Source organism: Eleutherodactylus coqui, chromosome 5, assembly GCF_035609145.1.
Source record: "Eleutherodactylus coqui strain aEleCoq1 chromosome 5, aEleCoq1.hap1, whole genome shotgun sequence".
In the NCBI taxonomy this organism is placed as follows: Eukaryota; Metazoa; Chordata; class Amphibia; order Anura; family Eleutherodactylidae; genus Eleutherodactylus; species Eleutherodactylus coqui.
In genome coordinates, this window is record NC_089841.1 from 49,387,865 (window position 1) to 49,408,194 (window position 20,330).

At 44.7% G+C, this 20,330-nt stretch overlaps 1 protein-coding gene across 3 annotated transcripts in view; it reads left to right on the forward strand.

The window, feature by feature from the left end:
• The window catches only part of PDZD2 (PDZ domain containing 2), a 326,060-nt gene that overhangs the window by 241,467 nt on the left and 64,263 nt on the right, over positions 1–20,330 (forward strand). For all 3 annotated transcript variants that reach the window (XM_066602486.1, XM_066602487.1, XM_066602488.1), the window contains 5 exons: positions 4,374–4,493; positions 7,398–7,512; positions 9,642–9,715; positions 11,369–11,588; positions 11,713–11,830. In XM_066602486.1, the coding sequence (XP_066458583.1) occupies positions 4,374–4,493; positions 7,398–7,512; positions 9,642–9,715; positions 11,369–11,588; positions 11,713–11,830 (647 nt within the window). The remainder of the gene's footprint in view (positions 1–4,373; positions 4,494–7,397; positions 7,513–9,641; positions 9,716–11,368; positions 11,589–11,712; positions 11,831–20,330) is intronic.

Sequence of the window (20,330 nt, forward strand, 5' to 3'; positions counted from 1 at the left end):
TTGTATGCAATGAAGAAAAGTTACAGGACATAGGTTTGCCTCTATCTCCACACAAACGTCTCCTAGTATGATAATATAATCTTGATGTACTATATCATATTTTTTTTCCAATTTATACATACCAAGCATGAGGATAAAATAATAACCAGAGCCAATATTGAATTCCGTGGTTCCCTAAGGCTGACAATCCTGGCGCTCAAGACATACGACTTGGCTAAATTCCCTCATCATAAGCACATAGCTAGGTTCTCAAAACACTATATTATGACAGTGATGGTGCTGACGCATTTCATATTCCTTTGTCCCTTATAGACATTTCTCATGACCTGTGTGATTGAGGCCTCAGACACCATCCACTTGTTAACACCTCAGTGTGGACTGAGACCCCCACGGAGAAACTTTTGTGTTTTTTCTTAGAAACTGTTTTTATAATCCCTCTGGAAAGGGTTAATATCATCGGCTAGTTTAATAGGGGCTTGATTCAGAAGATTAAGCGATAACTCTTAAATGATTAGGGCAGAACTTGTTTTATTAAAGTATAAATACAGTATAAAAAATAGTACAAGTTACACATCAGAAGAGTTAGGTACAATGTAAATAGAAGACAACAAAACAGAGAATTGGGATGTCGAGTCCCAAAACCATCTATGTGGAAACAAAGAGTTTATACAATATATCTCAGGACCAACAAAACCCATAACAGCAATGAGACGTTAGGAGGACGCGGGTTCCCTCTCATGATATAACAATAGATTAGATAACTTATCCTTGTAAGGCTGACTGACGGAAGGCCAGCAATCATGGGGAAAACAATGTAAGAGGTGAATTGCACCCCAGACTTTGTCAGATTTATCAGAGCAGTGCTGGTAATTTGGGGTCAATTGGGAGGATAAGCTGCTAATCAAAGGTTCAACTGATGGTATCTAAAGGCCCATATAGACACAACGAATATCGCTTAAAGATGGCTTTTTAGCAATAATCGTTGAGTCTAAACGTGCTGCCATCATGCACTGTTTGTGCACTATTCGTTCATCGTTGATTTCTAGCAAGTTAAAAATCAACGATGACTCTTAAAAGCACCGCATGCTGATTTTCTCAGCGGGTGGCGCTGATAGCATTCTTTCAGCTGGTATCCCACTGGGAATTCTCAGCGAGATACCAGCTGTAAGCTCGGAAAACAAAGGAGCTGTCAGCGCTGCGAGAGCAAAGCAGCTGTTTTGTATATGCACACAGATGCTTTGTTCTCGCAATCAGTGGCTCCGCTTGCATTTATAACTCTTTAAGTAGCTAAATAGCTACTTAAGTGTTATGCAAAGATGATCGCTCAAAACTGTCACTCAAAATGCCGTTTGAGCGATTATCTTTCAGTCTAAATGCACCTTAAGGGGTATGGCTACCTTTTAATGGGGGAAAAAAAAGATGTCTGAGGGTGACTTGATAACTGAATACATTTATCAAAGGTCACAGAAATGTGTCTAATGATCAATATGTTAATCCTGTTAGAGGGAAATAAGGTTTCTAGACCAAGATATATGGGAGTTCTTTATGGTTTGAGCAGTAAGACAATGCAGCTCTTTCCTGATGAAGATGAACTAATTAAAGTTTCAAAGGATCCTGTATGCCTTTTTAATAAAAAAAAAAAAAAGTAATAACATTTGGTATAGACAAAATATTTTAGTCTAATTTACATCCCTCAGTTGTAAAATGTGATTTATGATTTTCTTTTGTAAGTTTTTATTTTAAGTCTCTCACCTCTTTATCTTGGACTCATTTTCTGCATCCTATAATCCATCCTGACCAAATCTGTGTAAGTCTTGTGTTTTATTGAGGAATTTAGATAGATTTCTAAAACTTAGCGCATGGCATGCTAAAATTAAGGCAAGACTGTGACTCTGTGCCAACTACAAAATGTATGCCACAACCAGCTGTCGGGACAATGATATATTTTATCCTTTTACACCAAAGTTTGGACATATAAGTAAGATGGCTATGAATATTTCTGTATTGTGGACAGGCTGGGTCCACATCACGCCCTGAGATGGCTCTGAGCTGGGCCTCCTTTTAGTACGTTGTTATACTTTTTGCCCTGCGTTGGTTCTAGAAATCTGTCCTTGTACCTAGAATTATTAGCAGCTTAGTGTAGTGAATACTAGAGGTAGTTAAAATAGATATAGCCTAATTTATCGAAACCGTCTAATAGTAAGACTGTCCTTGTTGCCCATAGCAACCGATAAGAGCTCAACGTCAAATTTTAAAGCTGCTTTGGTAAAATGAAAGCTGAGCTGTGATTGGTTGCTATGGGCAACAAGGACAATCTTACTGTTAGACGATTTTAATAAATAAGGCCGATAATGTTAGCAAGTTTTCAAACTTTGTGTTGTTCTCACATATCAATGGTACTTAAAAAAAAAACCTGGTATTATTTCAACGATAGTAATTCTAATATGTCTTGTAGCCGAAGACTAGTTATTGTCGGCAAGTAATATTGAAAGTAGTGTCTTTTTACTCCTATAAGGGCATCTCTGCTTGAGAACCCTCTTTATGTGCCACAGTGAAAAGCCGCTATCTAAGCTCCTGCTGTGGTATACTGGGTCAGTCTTTGCATCATATGGCTGTCATTCTTTGGAATGGCTGCCTGTAGTACTGCACTTCTCCTGTAGTGGCTGCTGGAGGGTAGTTTGCATCATTTACCCCTGCAAAATTGGGCAAGGGGGAAAGGTGTTTCAAATCAAAGGATTTGTTTGTGATGATAGAGCACCAGCCTCTAAAATGAAAATATACAAAAATTAAAAGTTTTCGAGTTAGGTTGTTAAAGCAGGTTTCCAGGACTCAGGATAGGTCATAAATAGTTATTCTTTGGGGGTCCCCCACTTATGAACTCTGGTGATCAGCTGATTTAAAGTGACAGTGGCACTCGGGTAACCACCGCAGTAGTCTTAAGTCTGTTCCAGGCACAGTGCCATTCATTCTTTAGCTACTGTGTCTGATATACCTGATATAGCAGCTCAATTCCATTCACTTGAATAGGAAGGAGCTCCTATCCGGCCATGTGACCGATGAACATAACGGCCGCGGTTCTCAGGTCGGCAGGAGTCCTGAGAGGTTGAACCCCCATTAATTATTGATGATCTATCCTAAGCATCAAGTTTAGGCCTAGAAAACCCCTTTCAACTTCCATTCAGACTTACACTTTTTACATGCAGCAATTTACTCTGATGAACGAGTGTTTACCGGGCCTTCGCACTGGTTCATTCAGACTCGATTAGGGAACGAAACAAGCGATTGTTCGTATGATTGTTCATACTCCATAAAACTCCATAGTTGTTGGCAGCACATCTCCTGTTCACACAACAATGATGCATTTTTGGTACCGCTTAAAAGTTGGGTAATTGGCGGTACCTTCACACGGCCTGATCATTAAAAAGAATGTTCCTCGGGACTTCCATAAAACTTTCTAAAACCCCTGAAGAGTAGATCTGTCTAGTTATACCGTGATACATCCATCTACCATTCTCATATTACTGTATAAATAGACAGATTTGCTATTCAGAAGTTTGTATAACTGAGTGACAACCCATTCGAAGTTATCTGAAATATCGTCTTCCAGCCATCTTTTCCAGATATATTAAAAATAACTAAAAATGGGGAAAAAGCTGAAGTTTTTAACAACTTAAAATAAGAGGATGACTGAAGAATTTATTGACACAAAGGTGCTTTAAACTGTAATCATCTGTCTTTACACTGACAGATGATCGCTCAAAAGTCGCTCAAATGACAGTTTGAGTGAGTTTTGAGTGATCATCTTTGCATACTTTATAGTAGCTAAGTAGCTACTATACAGTTATGCAGCTGGAGCTGGACACAGCCATGGCCACTATTAGAACAATACAGCTGTTTTGCATAAGAAAACAGCTGTATTGTTCTGCTCGCTTACAGCCCGTGCTCTGCTGTGAATTCACAGCAGGACACAGGCACAGAGAATTGATAACAGCCGGCTGCGCTGATATCAGCTGATCGCTCAATTCAAGAAAACTTGAAGTGAGCGGTCAACGATGCACGAAAACTGCACGATGTCAGTGCATTTAGACACAGCAAGAATCGCTCAAAAGACGTCTTTGAGGGTTTTTTTAACGATTCTTATTGTGTCTAAATGGGCCATTATGGACATAGCACCCGAATAATATCAGTTCTACTGCAGGAAAGCTACAAGTCCAGTTCAGGAAAACCCCAGGATCTTTGTGCTGGGGCCATAATATGGACACTAAAACCTGTCATGTGGAACTAAAATAAGTAGTTTGCACATGAAATAAAACTTAGCTAATTTTATTCAGTTTTTATGAATTGTAACCTACTTTTCTCTTTTCTTCTACCAGGAATATGCTATTGTGAAGAAGACTGCGAGATCTCTAAGCACGGCGCAGGTGGAGTCTCCCTGGAGGTTGGCTCAGCCATCTATCATCTCCAATATCGTCCTAATGAAAGGACAGGGGAAGGTAATCTCTACTGAGGGAATAGCTTTTTACACAGAGTGTGATAACATACGTTTCTAATGGAACCTTGCCGTCCCTCGGAGCAGGAATCCCAGGCAGTCACATGTTATTTATCTTCCCCCTTGTGTTACACATCCCATAATTTATGAGCAAAAAGCCTTCGCTACCGTGCCTTTAAAGTAAATCTCATAATCGCTGACCCCCTTAATGTCTGTGACACTCAGCCCGAACTTTACAAGAAGTGTTTTTAAAAATTACGCTGTTATTTATGGCGCTACATGACCCCGCTTAGTGAAAGCTTTGAAATGTGCCATTGTCACCGAAATAGCAAGAGATTAAGAGTAATGACGTCTGGAAGGATGTAGAAAAAATTGTGTTTGTAATTTAGAGCTTTTGGAGATTTTACTGCAGACATTTATCAATGGGATATCGAACTTAAGTAAGTCAATAGTCTGGACCTCCCGGGCGCCCCCCATATCTCCCACCCTCCATATTTTTCTTGATTATGTACATTTCATGGGGAGGGTGTTTGAGGTCCATGCCCTCTGCAAACTTTGTTACCATTCAGGATTATATGATCTCTAACGACCCTTTAAGGCTTGTGTAATATATGGAGTCCGTTCCTGTGGAGGGAAACTGAGCTGGAAGCTATGAAATAAATAGGCCTAATGTTATTACAAGTGGTCGTCTACTTCCGATAACCCCTTTCCATATGTCTGGCTATAATAATGGGGTCAGAGCGGGTAGATGCCGGAGGATCGGGCCTGTTGATTTGTATGAACACTAGCCACCTTCTCCCCCTGTTTATGAGATAGCCACATGTATTCCTAGCAACACAACTTTCTGTAATGGTGATGATGCCACACAGTGACTTGTGGGCAGTCAGACTTGCATGACTGAGTACCACTGCAATAGATCGCTAGCACATCTAATATACAATGGAGGGAATGTAACAAGGGCCGACACCAGTTTTCTGGCTTCAGAAAAAGTAGCAAATTTTAGTGCACATTTTTTTTCATTTGAAAATGTTCAACTTTTTTCCTTTATACAAAGTTGTTGTTTCTAAAGTGGGTGTGGCTTACCAGTAGGGGTGGGGCCTCAGGTGGCCTGAGAGATTTATTGTAATTTACTTCAGAAACTAGTGTAAATTTTGGCACAAATCTTTGCCAGATCATAGCTTACGTAGATTTGATTTTCTGGAGTATGGACAGCCAAACTTATTAAGATTTATTCACCTCTTAATACATTTGTCTCCTGTTACTCCCCTACACTTTATATTAAGAAACGCCTAGGAAACACTTGCCTTAAAAAATCTGGACCTTTATATTTCAGTGCCCCCTTCCCACACAGCTGAAGTGTTTTAGAGTATATCAGAGGCAGGAGTTAACATGGAGTCCGTTGAATTATTTAAAATGTTGTTGCTGCTGAACGTTACTCACCATTTCCTAGACTAATACATTGTAACAAAACCCTCAGCTGCATGAGTGTGCATAGTGAGGGCACATTCACGCGGGCGTATCAGTACAACGCTGCCAGTCTCGCAGCTTTGTACTCATCGCAGCCCATTTGCTCTGCTGGCAGAGAACTGGTAGAGATCGCGTAAGGAGTGCGATTGGCACTGCGCATGTCCGGGATTCTGACGTCACAGACATGCGCAGTGTGACTTTTTTCAAATTCCACGCTCTGCGCAGAGTGGGGCTGCGTATTAAACGCTGTCCATTCACAGGCATTGCGAAGGCGCAGCATTTTAATAAGGGCTGCGTATGAATCGCAGAGGAATAGACCATACTGCAATTTATTTCTACTGCGTTTCATACACATGTCCACTCGCAGTTCCAATGCAGGTGTGAATGGAAGAATGAAAGTCCATAGACTTTCATTGCCTCCATTCACCGCGTGTTACACACGGGAAATACGCATGCGTAATACGCGGTGACAAGATGCCCGTGTGAATGAGCCCTAAGTTTGACAATACAGTGGTTTAAAATGAGACTGCAGGTGGGGAAAGTTGGGCAGATATTAGAGGGCTGCTGATAATCTCCTGTTGCACTTACCCTATGCATCTTGCCCTACTGGAAAGTTTGTCTGCTATCCTGAAAAGGGCAGTCTGATGCGGTACCTCCAGTGATCCACTTATAAACCTCTTAGGATATGCCCCTCATTGTCTAAATACATGTTTCTAATCTAGAATTAAAAAATGAGTGCTCCATGCGATTATTAGCTTCATTCACTTTATAGGCTGCACTCTCCATTCATTCCAGCATAGGGCAGAGTAGGATGAGCTATTGTCCCTTCTGAGAGAGAAATATAGGCAAAAAGAACTTATTCGAGCAGGGAATTAAATGCTGACTGTAGTTGGAACTAAGCAGACAATGAAGTCTGGTGATTACAGCAGCACAGGCTCAGCATCTTGTAGAGCAGGAGTCCCCAACTCCAGTCCTCAGGGACCACCAACAGGTCATGTTTTCAGGATATACTATAGTAAGAACCCCTGTGGCAATGTCTGAGACACCGGCAATAATTACATCACCTGTGCAATACTGAGGAAATCCTGAAAACATGACCATTGACCTGTTGGCGGTCCCTGAGGACTGGAGTTGGGGAACACTGTTGTAGAGGTAGTGACCGGTGTCCAGGCAGCAGATTCACTTTATCTGTAACATGTCAGACAATGATGAAAACGTATTAGTGAATTAGGTAAGGGCAGAGGCCTGCAGCACAAACAGGTGGGCTATGGTGGGGAAGGCCTTACATATTCTGTGCAAGAGGCTCCAAGAGCAATGTGAGGTTTTTATTTTTCTCTCGAGATCGTCTTATGCTCTTGTTCAATTAAAACCTGAAGAAAGCTGAACATTTTTTATTATGTCTCATAATAGAATATGCTGATAACTTTTTGCTTATGTTCAGGGTCTTGGGTTCAGTATTGTCGGTGGTCAGGATTCAGCCAGAGGTCGCATGGGGATCTTCGTGAAAACAATCTTCTCCAATGGAGCCGCAGCTGCCGACGGAAGACTAAAAGAAGGTATTGTGTGGATGGCGGGGACAGTGATATGAATATATATGAACTGTGGCGTATATCAGTCATTGGCCCCCGTTTATTAATACTATTTTGTGTCATGCCAACCTCAGTAAAGGAAGCATTTGGAGATCTTTGCACTAAGCTGGGTGAACTCTAATATATTTGGTGCATTGTGAAATGTGTTAGATTTGCACCATATTTTGCACCATTTCTCTCTATTACTTAACGTTTTCTAAGCTATAGTACATTTCCTTCACATCTACTTTTCATGTCATTCTCCAGACATTTGGCTGCTTAATGAATGTGGGCCATTGATGTAGCAGAAAATAGAATTTGGGGCGAAAACTGAAATTCATCTTGTTCCTGGAGGTTTAGGACTTTCTACAACCTTAACTCTACTTACCTTAACAGGATTGTGCCAAACAACCCTTGTCTTTATGTCCTATTGGGATTTCTGGACATCATAGCGAGGATGCTTCTTGCCCAGAACCTTTTCTCTCATTGAGCAGCATGTGATGATTTCAAGCAGTCTAGTGTAATATTACATTTCTGCAATTAAAGTGAATGTGTCAATTTTGAAATCAAGTTTTCATGTTAAACATATTTTTTTTTAAATTTTGGTGATTTTTTTTTTTTTTTCGATGTCATAAACTATATGTAAGAAAAAAAATCCTGTAGTTTTACACTAAACCTAATAATAGTCTGATGCTTCTTATTCTGTTGAGAAAGTATTTCAAGTAGGCATCTCACTATCATCACATGTAGGATTACAATGACCAGTAACACCTACATATAGATAACACAGGTTCCACCATTCACAATAGCTGATGGGCACAGTTCACCTCTTTCCCCTCCCTGCACAGCACTCTCCCATAGAAGTCAGTCCCTTCGTTTTCATTGTGTCTATGGCACATGAGGCTGCCTCCACAAGCTGTTAACTGCCACTCGGACAAAATGGCCGACTCCATAGTCATGTACAGACAATGGAATAAAAAAATCTACAATTAGAAAATTAAAATAGATTATAAAAAAGGAAAATGTTTCACTAACTGGTTTTAATTAGAAACAGAACATATGAATGCTACAATCCCTTTAAGCTTCGTGAGGCACAATGCATATTCTTATGGATATTTCTTCCGTTCTACTATAATTCTATGGATTGCATCCCTAGCCTGAAGGTTAGTAAGGTAGTGGAGGGCCTAACTCCAAGGAATGATTGATGGTCTGTTTTTGCCCAAAATGTAAAATGTTTTCCCTTAGGATGGCCCTTGAGTTGCCTTGGGGTTATATATGGCGCCGGCATTCTCCATGCCACGCTGCTAGTCCGCTCCAGTAAATCCAGTCATGCTTTACCCTGTTGCAGTGTTTGAACAATGCGGCTAGTAGTTCCTGACCTATATAATTCCTGTATTTATTCAGGCTGAGGACTTCAAGTTCATCTGTCCTTCCTCATCTCATCAGAGGCGCAAATGCCTAATTTTTTGTCATGTTGTGCAGCCCTTCAGCATTGAGCATGTGACCTAGATAAGGAAGATGTTTAGCTGAGACATTTGCTTTTCTTTCAAACCCTGTGACTTTATTGCTCACGCAAAGAAATTTCATGGTTTGTGTACAATTTAATATTCATTCATCAATAATTAAGAGCGGGCTCCTCACTGTCTTCTGCAGAATATGTAATGGGATTACTTAAGAGAGTCATCCCACGAAAGCAATTTATCCAAAGAATAGGGAATAACATGCTAATCAGTGAGGTCCGGAATGCAGGGACCCCCACCAATCCTGATAACAAGGGTCCACCGCATCGAGGAATGCCATGTCATTCATTTCAATGGGACTGCCTGAGATCGTTAAACTCAAGCACTTGGCTATCTCCAGCGGTCCTACTGAAATTAATGGAGCGACAGTGCATATGCATGACCACTGCGCCATTTACTTGGGGGCTATCAAGACCCCCAGATCAGTCTTGCAATCATTGTTAAGATAATGCACTGAGAATCGTTATTTGAGCAGTTCCCTAATATATTCGGCATGGTGGCTCCTACAAGAAATTAATCTACAGCTGTCATTTATTGCCTCATAAGTTAGATTGTATTTTGCTCCCTTTAATAATTTTGTATTTGTGTGCTGAACAGGAGATGAAATTCTGGAAGTAAATGGAGAGTCGATACAAGGGATGACGCATCAAGAGGCTATTCATACTTTTAAGGTATTGTACAATATAGCATGATCCTGCATAGGATGGAGTCCCTGTGTCAGGGCTCCTACAATGCTATCTGCCATGGCCCCGTGTGTAGAGATATACTTTATGTCATATTGACATGACTTAGAGGCGATTATAGTGATGGATAACACATCGCTTTCTGCACTTGATATAGCGTAGAGGCTCTAGAGGACGGTGAAATAAGTCAACAATGCCCCCATTTAATCTTCTTCTCCATATGTATAATGCTCCACACAGGCCGTGATTCTGTTGTTCCGTACACAGCAGTCTAGACAAATCCTGTAAAACAATACAAATACATGAGATATTTATATCAGATGAGAATGTGGTTTTTTGACTAGTCTAAAAAAAAAAAGGAAATGTCAATTTTTGCATTGAGAAACAAAATAAAAGTCTATTATCAGAGCAAATTTACAGTATGGGGACTATAAAGGTCATTTTACACGGCCGAAAGATTGAAAAATTTAAGGCCCATTTACACGCAGCAATTATTGCTCAAAATTTGTTAAACAATGGCATATGAGCGATAATTGTTGCGTGTAAATGCTGCCATCGTGCACTTTTCGTCTGAATGATGATTTTTAGGTGAATTTAAAAACCATTGTTCAGACCGCAGGATGTGTTCTTTGCAGGAGATAACATTGTATTCTCTCTGCAGCCCCTGTTAGAAAACAGACCGCAAGCTGTTAATTCCTCGAGAGCTAGAGATTACATTGTTTTCTCTAAAGCCCCATTTACATGGGACGAATGTCGGGCAAACGATGCCCCACACTCGCCCCTGTGTGTATTTGCTCCCATGCTGTTACACAGGAGCAAGTATAGCTGGCTCTCGGCCAGCAGGAGGCCAGGACGGCTGCAGGAGATTTCATTCCTCGCTCACCCCGCCCCTCTTCATTCACTTAACACAGTGGCCATTCACTACTGAACGGCTGCTGTTTACACTGAACGATCATCATTCAGGATTTTATGTAGCCTAAACGATGAATGATGATCTGAACGATGATCGTTCAGTGTAAACAGCAGCCATTCAGTACTGAACGGCTGCTGTGTAAAGGGAATGGAGAGGGGCGGGGTAGAGCGAGGAGTGAAATCTCCTCCAGCCGCCCTGGCTGCAAGCCAACGATATTCACTCCTGTGCAACAGCACGGGAGCGTGTACATGCGGGTACATGTCGTCCTGTGTAAATTGTGCTTTAGCAGCCCATGCCAGAACAATGGAGCTAATTGCAGAGCTCAGACCACCTGAGTTCTACAAGAAGCTTCTGGAGGCTCATTTGCATGCAAATGAAGCTGATAAAGTGCTAGTGAGCATTAGTGCTTATAAGTACTTTACTCAAAACGATCGCTAAAACTTTCAATCTTTAAATTGTTTGAAAGATTATTTTTGCGTGTAAAGGCCCATTTACACTGAAATAATTTTTTTTTTTTTTTTTTACTGATGCCGCTTCCTTCTGCACTAATCGCTGATTGTGAGCGGAGTTAAAGAGGCCAGCTTCATTATATAGTGGTGTTGTTTCAGTGGTACAGTTAAAGTTAGAATAAGATGCCTCTTTAGTCATCTCGGTTGTGAATGTTACTGTACGCATCTGTTTTATGCATTTGCAGTTCTTCAAAAAACTATTTACATTTTTTTTCCCAGCAACTCAGGAAAGGTGTAGTAACATTAACCGTACGTACCAGGCTGCGCAGCCCCAGCCTCACACCGTGTGCGACCCCAACAATGATGAGTCGCTCTAGTTCCCCTAACTCCCATATCAGTGTTGGGGCATCTGTGGTGGGCTCAGAAGATGCGGACTCCGCCTCCCGTAAAGGTCCCGGCCCCAAAGACAGGATCGTTATGGATGTAACCCTTAACAAAGGTAACGCAGTAAAAAGAATTGGCCAGCTTCACCCCTGATTTTGGGCTCCCTTGGTGCATTACATTGTGCTGCAGGGTCTCATGCACGTATCTCACTATATCCTGTGCCTTTTTCCTTCTTGCAGAACCCGGCGTTGGATTAGGTATTGGTGTCTGCTGCCTTACACTCGAAAACAGCTCTCCAGGGATTTATATTCACAGCCTCGCCCCGGGATCTGTTGCCAAGATGGATGGAAGACTGAGGTACTCCCTTTTTAATACACTCAGGTTTTTAGTTCTATGCTAGTATTTAAAGGGCCAAAGTACAGAACTTAAGTTGTAAAGTTTAGAGAAGAAACTGCTAATATTAACCATATCTATGTTTATAAATGTCTCTGGATGTATGAGAGATAAAGTAATAACAAAAACAGGAATTTTACTGAACTTCTTGGCAGAGATCCCATTGAAGAAAACTAAAGTCAGCCTGAAATGGCAAAAAAAGGGCAAACAATAGATTTAATTTCAACAGGTATTCCCAGAAATAACATTCATCACCTATCCACAGCATAGACAATAAATGTCTGATTGCTAGTGTTCCTTCTGCTGGGACCCCCACTGATCACAAGAACATGGGTCCCGTGTCCCCCTAACTTACTAGCTGCATTCCTATGGTGAGGAGAAACTTGAATGGAGCTGCACACTGTTGATCCATCCAGTGTCTACAGAACATGGCTGAGGGGGGTGAGCAGCGGGTTGCGGTGGGGAGTGGGGGGGGGGGGGGGGAGAGAGAGCTCCCCCCTGCTACCCCCTTCTCCATCCCGCCGTCCCCCAAATATTTTCGCCCGAATAGGCAGTTACTCGAAAAAAGCGATGCTCGATCAAGTAATTGTCCTAAACGAGCACGTTCGCTCATCTCTACTGAGGACAGCATTTAAAAATAAAAGAAGTCGAAAGGGGGCATGACAGTCAAAGGCCCATACAGCTGCATCACCTATAAGAGATGAGTGGAGCAGTAGTGTGCATGTGTGATCTCTGCTCTATTCAAATGGGGGACTCAACTCAGTTGTTATTGGGATTGATCGAGATCCCAAAGGTGGGAAGCCCAGCAATCAGAATTTATCACCTATCCCTTTGATAGGTGATAAGTTGCAATGGTGAGACAACCCCTTCAAACACAATCATTTATTTATGCAGGCTGTATTCACGCAGGCGAGTGCGATATCCATCCAAGAAACTCGGACTGATATTGCACATGTAGACCTGTGTAAGAAAAACACATTGCATCGTAGCACATGTGATATTTCATGTGCATTTTCCCACATATGAAAACCACATGTTGCTCCAATGGTAAAAATAGTAAATTGCACTCCACATGAAATCGCATTTACATGTGAGCGCAATGCTATTTTTTCGGCTCCTATAGGAAATTCTGGGCAATTTGGGCAAATCGCCCAAAAATAGGGCCTGCTGCGATTTATTTATTTTTAAATTTTTTTTTTTTTTAAATTTTCCTTCTACCACTCTAAGTGAAAAATCAATCATGTAAATTAACCGATTGAAAACTATGGGTTCTTTTCACATGCAATCTTGTTTCTTGTCACGTGAGATCTCGTGTGAAACTCGCCCATATGAATACACCCTAAGTGGTGGCTGAGGGCTGCTAGAAATAATAATAATTTAAAGGGGTTTACTGACCGGTAGAGGCGATACCCTCTCCGATCATTCTAGCGATGTGTTGTTTGTTACTTCTTGAAGGAGTTTTCCCATTACCTAACATTGCTCCACAGCCACTCTGTACTTCCTAATTGCTGCTAACCAGCATATGTGACTGCTGCAGCCAATCAATGACTATAAAAAGTCACTGCTGTGGCCAGTGATTGGCTGCAGCAGTCATATGTTCTGGTCAGCAGCTATCAGGAAGCACAGATTGGCTGTGAAGCAATTTTGAGAAATAGGAAAACCCCTTTAAGATGGGAATTTACTAGAGATGAGCGAGCACCAAAATGCTCGGGTGCTCGTTACTCGGGACGAACTTTTCGCGATGCTCGAGGGTTCGTTTCGAGTAACGAACCCCATTGAAGTCAATGGGCGACCCGAGCATTTTTGTATTTCGCCGATGCTCGCTAAGGTTTCCTTGTGTGAAAATCTGGGCAATTCAAGAAAGTGATGGGAACGACACAGCAACGGATAGGGCAGGTGAGGGGCTACATGTTGGGCTGCATCTCAAGTTCACAGGTCCCACTATTAAGCCACAATAGCGGCAAGAGTGGGCCCCCCCCCCCTCTCAAAAACTTTTACTTCTGAAAAGCCCTCATTAGCATGGCATACCTTAGCTAAGCACCACACTACCTCCAACAAAGCACAATCACTGCCTGCATGACACTCCACTGCCACTTCTCCTGGGTTACATGCTGCCCAACCCCCCCCTGCACGACCCTGCGTCCACAGCGCACACCAAACTGTCCTTGCGCAGCCTTCAGCTGCCCTAATGCCACACCACCCTCATGTCTATTTATAAGTGCGTCTGCCATGAGGAGGAACCGCAGGCACACACTGCAGAGGTTGGCACAGCTAGGCAGCGACCCTCTTTAAAAGGGGCGGGGCGATAGCCCACAATGCTGTACAGAAGCAATGAGAAATAGAATCCTGTGCCACCGCCATCAGGAGCTGCACACGTGGGCATAGCAATGGGGAACCTATGTGCCACACACTATTCATTCTGTCAAGGTGTCTCTGCATGCCCCAGTCAGACCGGGCTTTTTAATTCATAGACACAGGCAGGTACAACTCCCTATTGTGAAGTCCCTGTCAACCGACAGCATGGGTGGCTCCCTGGAACCCACCGGCGATACACAAAAATATCCCAGTGCATTGCCCAACACAGCTGAGGTAGTAATGTCGTGCTTAATGCAGGTGGGCTTCGGCCCACACTGCATGCCCCAGTCAGACTGGGGTTCTTTACAAGTGGAAACAGATGCATTTATAATTCCCTGTGGACCCACAGCATGGGTGGGTGCCAGGAAGCCACCGGCGGTACATAAATATATCCCATTGCATTGCCCATCACAGCTGAGGTAATGTCATGTTTAATGCAAGTGGGCTTCGGCCCACACTGCATGCCCCAGTCAGACTGGGGCTCTTTAGAAGTGGACACATGTAGTTACAACTCCGTGTGGACCCACGGCATGGGTGGCTCCCTGGAACCCACCGGCGGTACATAAATATATCCCATTGCAGTGCCCAACACAGCTGATGTAACGTCAGCTGTAATGCAGGTGGGCAAAAAATTAATTGGATTACACTGTAGGCGAGGGCCCACAAAAATTGGTGTACCAACAGTACTAATGTACCTCAGAAAAATTGCCCATGCCCAACCAAGATGGCAGGTGAAACCTATTAATCACTTTGGTTAATGTGGCTTAAGTGGTAACTAGGCCTGGAGGCAGCCCAGTTTAACGAAAAATTGGTTCAAGTTAAACTTTCAACGCTTTTAAGAGCATTGAAACGTATAAAAATTGTTTAGAAAAATTATATGAGTGAGCCTTGTGGCCCTAAGAAAAATTGCCCGTTCGGCGTGATTACGTGAGGTTTCAGGAGGAGGAGCAGGAGGAGGAGGAGGAGGAATATTATACACAGATTGATGAAGCAGAAATGTCCCCGTTTTGGATGGTGAGAGAGAACGATGCTTCCATCCGTGGGTGCAGCCTACGTATTGCTTAGGTATCGCTGCTGTCCGCTGGTGCAGAAGAGAAGTCTGGGGAAATCCAGGCTTTGTTCATCTTGATGAGTGTAAGCCTGTCGGCACTGTCGGTTGACAGGTGGGTACGCTTATCTGTGATGATTCCCCCAGCCACACTAAACACACTCTCTGACAAGACACTAGCCGCAGGACAAGCCAGCACCTCCAGGGCATACAGCGCGAGTTCAGGCCACGTGTCCAGCTTCGACACCCAGTAGTTGTAGGGGGCAGAGGCGTCACGGAGGACGGTTGTGCGATCGGCTACGTACTCCCTCACCATCCTTTTACAGTGCTCCCGCCGACTCAGCCGTGACTGGGGAGCGGTGACACAGTCTTGCTGGGGAGCCATAAAGCTGGCAAAGGCCTTGGAGAATGTTCCCCTGCTGCGCTGTACATGCTGCCTGATCTCTGCGCCTCCCCTGCTACCTGGCCCTCGGAACTGCGCCTTCTGCCACTAGCGCTGTCGGATGGGAAGTTTACCATCAGTTTGTCCACCAGTGCCCTGTGGTATAGCATCATTCTCGAACCCCTTTCCTCTTCGGGAATGAGAGTGCAAAGGCTCTCCTTATACCGTGGGTCGAGCAGTGTGTACACCCAGTAATCCGTAGTGGCCAGAATGCGTGTAACGCGAGGGTCACGAGAAAGGCATCCTAACATGAAGTCAGCCATGTGTGCCAGGGTACCTGTACGCAACACATGGCTGTCCTCACTAGGAAGATCACTTTCAGGATCTCCTCCTCCTCCTCCTCAGGCCATACACGCTGAAATGATGACAGGCAAGCAGCATGGGTACCGTCAGCAGTGGGCCAAGCTGTCTCTTCCCCCTCCTCCTCATCCTCCTCATGCTCCTCCTCCTCCTGAACGCGCTGAGATATAGACAGGAGGGTGCTCTGACTATCCAGCGACATACTGTCTTCCCCCGGCTCTGTTTCCGAGCGCAAAGCGTCTGCCTTTATGCTTTGCAGGGAACTTCTCAAGATGCATAGCAGAGGAATGGTGACGCTAATGATTGCAGCATCGCCGCTCACCACCTGGGTAGACTCCTCAAATTTTCCAAGGACCTGGCAGATGGCTGCCAACCAGGCCCACTCTTCTGTAAAGAATTGAGGAGGCTGACTCCCACTACGCCGCCCATGTTGGAGTTGGTATTCCACTATAGCTCTACGCTGCTCATAGAGTCTGGCCAACATGTGGAGCGTAGAGTTCCACTGTGTGGGCACGTCGCACAGCAGTCGGTGCACTGGCAGATTAAACCGATGTTGCAGTGTCCGCAGGGTGGCAGCGTGCGTGTGGGATTTGCGGAAATGTGCGCAGAGCTGGCGCACCTTTCCGAGCAGGTATGACAAGTGGGGGTAGCTTTTCAGAAAGCGCTGAACCACCAAATTAAAGACGTGGGCCAGGCATGGCACGTGCGTGAGGCTGCCGAGCTGCAGAGCCGCCACCAGCTTACGGCCGTTGTCACACACGACCATGCCCGGTTGGAGGCTCAGCGGCGCAAGCCAGCGGTCGGTCTGCTCTGTCAGACCCTGCAGCAGTTCGTGGGCCGTGTGCCTCTTCTCTCCTAAGCTGAGTAGTTTCAGCACGGCCTGCTGACGCTTGCCCACCGCTGTGCTGCCACGCCGCGTTACACCGACTGCTGGCGACGTGCTGCTGACACATCTTGATTGCGAGACAGAGGTTGCGTTGGAGGAGGAGGAGGAGGGTGCTTTAGTGGAGGAAGCATACACCGCCGCAGATACCACCACCGAGCTGGGGCCCGCAATTCTGGGGGTGGGTAGGACGTGAGCGGTCCCAGGCTCTGACTCTGTCCCAGCCTCCACTAAATTCACCCAATGTGCCGTCAGGGAGATATAGTGGCCCTGCCTGCCTGTGCTTGTCCACGTGTCTGTTGTTAAGTGGACCTTGGCATTAACCGTGTTGGTGAGGGCGCGTACAATGTTGCGGGAGACGTGGTCGTGCAGGGCTGGGACGGCACATCGGGAAAAGTAGTGGCGACTGGGAACTGAGTAGCGTGGGGCCGCCGCCGCCATCATGCTTTTGAAAGCCTCCGTTTCCACAAGCCTATACGGCAGCATCTCCAGGCTGATCAATTTTGCAATGTGCACGTTTAACGCTTGAGCGTGCGGGTGCGTGGCATCGTACTTGCGCTTGCGCTCAAACTGTGGCGCTAGCGACGTCTGGACGCTGCGCTGAGAGACATTGCTGGATGGGGCCGAGGACAGCGGAGGTGAGGGTGTGGGTGCAGGCCAGGAGACGGTAGTGCCTGTGTCCTGAGAGGGGGGTTGGATCTCAGTGGCAGGTTGGGGCACAGGGGGAGAGGCAGTGGTGCAAACCGGAGGCGGTGAACGGGCATCGTCCCACCTTGTGGGGTGCTTGGCCATCATATGCCTGCGCATGCTGTTGGTGGTGCCTCCCCAGCTGATCTTGGCGCGACAAAGGTTGCACACCACTGTTCGTCGGTCGTCAGGCGTCTCTGTGAAAAACTGCCACACCGTAGAGCACCTTGAGCTGTGCAGTGTGGCATGGCGCGAGGGGGCGCTTTGGGAAACAGTTGGTGGATTATTCGGTCTGGCCCTGCCTCTACCCCTGGCCACCACACTGGCTCGCCCTGTGCCCACACCCTGACTTGGGCCTCCGCGTCCTCGTCCACGTCCTATAGGCCTACCCCTACCCCTCAGCATGGTGTATTACCAGTGATTTGATTTCCCAGGCAGGAAAGAAAGTGGCGCAAGCCTGCAGCCAAAATACAATTTTTTCCCTTGTTTTTCAAAGGACAAGCCACACTGCGTGTATTCAATGAATACTACTAAGTTTAATAACTGTGTTGCGGCCCTGCAAAACTGTCACAGAACTTTACTGTTGCAGAGTTACTAACTGTGGCAGAGCAGGTATTTCCCAGGCAGGAAAGAAATTGGCGCAAGGCTGCACTCAACCGTAGCTGGTTGCGTCTGATTTTTTTACGTTCTCCACGCAGCACACACGTACCCAGAGCCCTGACGGCTGTCAGAGGCAGGGCAAATATACTTTTTTCCCTTTTGTTTAAAAGGATAGGCCCACTGCGTCTATTCACTGAATAATAATTTTAATAACTGTGTTGCGGCCCTGCAAAACTGTCACAGAACTTTACTGTTGCAGAGTTACTAACTGTGGCAGAGCAGGTATTTCCCAGGCAGGAAAGAAATTGGCGCAAGGCTGCACTCAACCGTAGCTGGTTGCGTCTGATTTTTTTACGTTCTCCACGCAGCACACACGTACCCAGAGCCCTGACGGCTGTCAGAGGCAGGGCAAATATACTTTTTTCCCTTTTGTTTAAAAGGATAGGCCCACTGCGTCTATTCACTGAATAATAATTTTAATAACTGTGTTGCGGCCCTGCAAAACTGTCACAGAACTTTACTGTTGCAGAGTTACTAACTGTGGCAGAGCAGGTATTTCCCAGGCAGGAAAGAAATTGGCGCAAGGCTGCACTCAACCGTAGCTGGTTGCGTCTGATTTTTTCTGAACGTTCAGCGCACAGCACACACGTACACAGAGCCCTGAGTACTGTCAGAGGCAGGCCAAATAGAATTTTTTCCCTGCTTTTTACAAGGAACACCCACACTGCGTGTATTCAATGAATAATGTATGTCTTCTGGCCCTGCCTACACAATTCTATCCCTGTAGTATTAATGCCGGGTGCAATGCTCTGCACAGCCGGTTTTGAGAAAAAAAAATAAAAATGCAACACTGCTAACAGCAGCCTGGACAGTACTGCACACGGATAGATGTGGCCCTAGAAAGGACCGTTGGGGTTCTTGAAGCCTACACTAACTCCTAACACTCTCCCTGCCTAACCCCCACTTCTGTCCCTATTGCAGGGCGCAATGCTCTGCAGATCCAATTTTGGAAAAAAAAATAAAAATACTGTGCTAACACAGTACTGCACACTAGTAGATGTGGCCCTGAGAAGGGCCGTTGGGGTTCTTGAAGCCTACACTAACTCCTAACGCTCTCCCTACAGCAGCTCCAGCACGATAGTACTTTCCCTCAGCTAAGTCACAAGGCATGTGTGGCGAGCCGCGGGAGGGGCCGACTTTTATACTCGGGTGACATCAGATCTCCCCAGCCACTCACAGCAGGGGGGTGGTATAGGGCTTGAACGTCACAGGGGGAAGTTGTAATGCCTTCCCTGTCTTTCAATTGGCCAGAAAAGCGCGCTAACGTCTCAGAGAGGAAACTGAAAGTAACCGGAACACCGCGTGGTACTCGTTACGAGTAACGAGCATCCCGAACACCCTAATATTCGCACGAATATCAAGCTCGGACGAGTACGTTCGCTCATCTCTAGAATTTACACGTTAACATTTATGGACCTATTTAATTTACGGTGCATTAAATTAAAATTAAAAAAAAAGGGTTTGGTGGCCATTTACTGAGGTGTACTGCCTCTTTAAATGAACTTTTGTTTAATTTTTTTTACTGCCCCTTAATCGCCTCACTGTAACATAAGGCTCACTCTCTTTAACATTTCTGTTTATATACATTTTTATTTGTATATATTAGTAATTTAAAGCCCTTTTGATGCCATCAACCTACATTAAACTGCTAAGCTCCTCTCACTTTGGTTAAAGGCCTATTCCAGAGTCACATAAGATGAAATCAGCAGTTCTTGTGAATGGAATTTCGTACTGACAATATGGTTTTGATAAATCGGGAAATCCTTTTTAGAAGGGCGAGCTGATCCACCCGGAGAATCATTCCAGATGTTCTTATATAATGACAGCGTTCACAGTGAAGTGTGAGAAGAATTGGCCGTGGATTCTTATTAACTTTGAGAAAGTAATTTGTTATGCAGATCAATTTCCTGCTACATGAATGTATTTAATTAGAAAAGTGTTGATTTAATGAGGTTATCTCATCAGGAAAACTGCTGTGCTTATGCCCTAGAAGTTGGTCTCCAGCATGCAGGTGCAATGGACACTGTATAGTACACTAAATGGCCACTTTAATAGAGAACCCCATCTAGTAGTGGACCTCCTTTGGCCT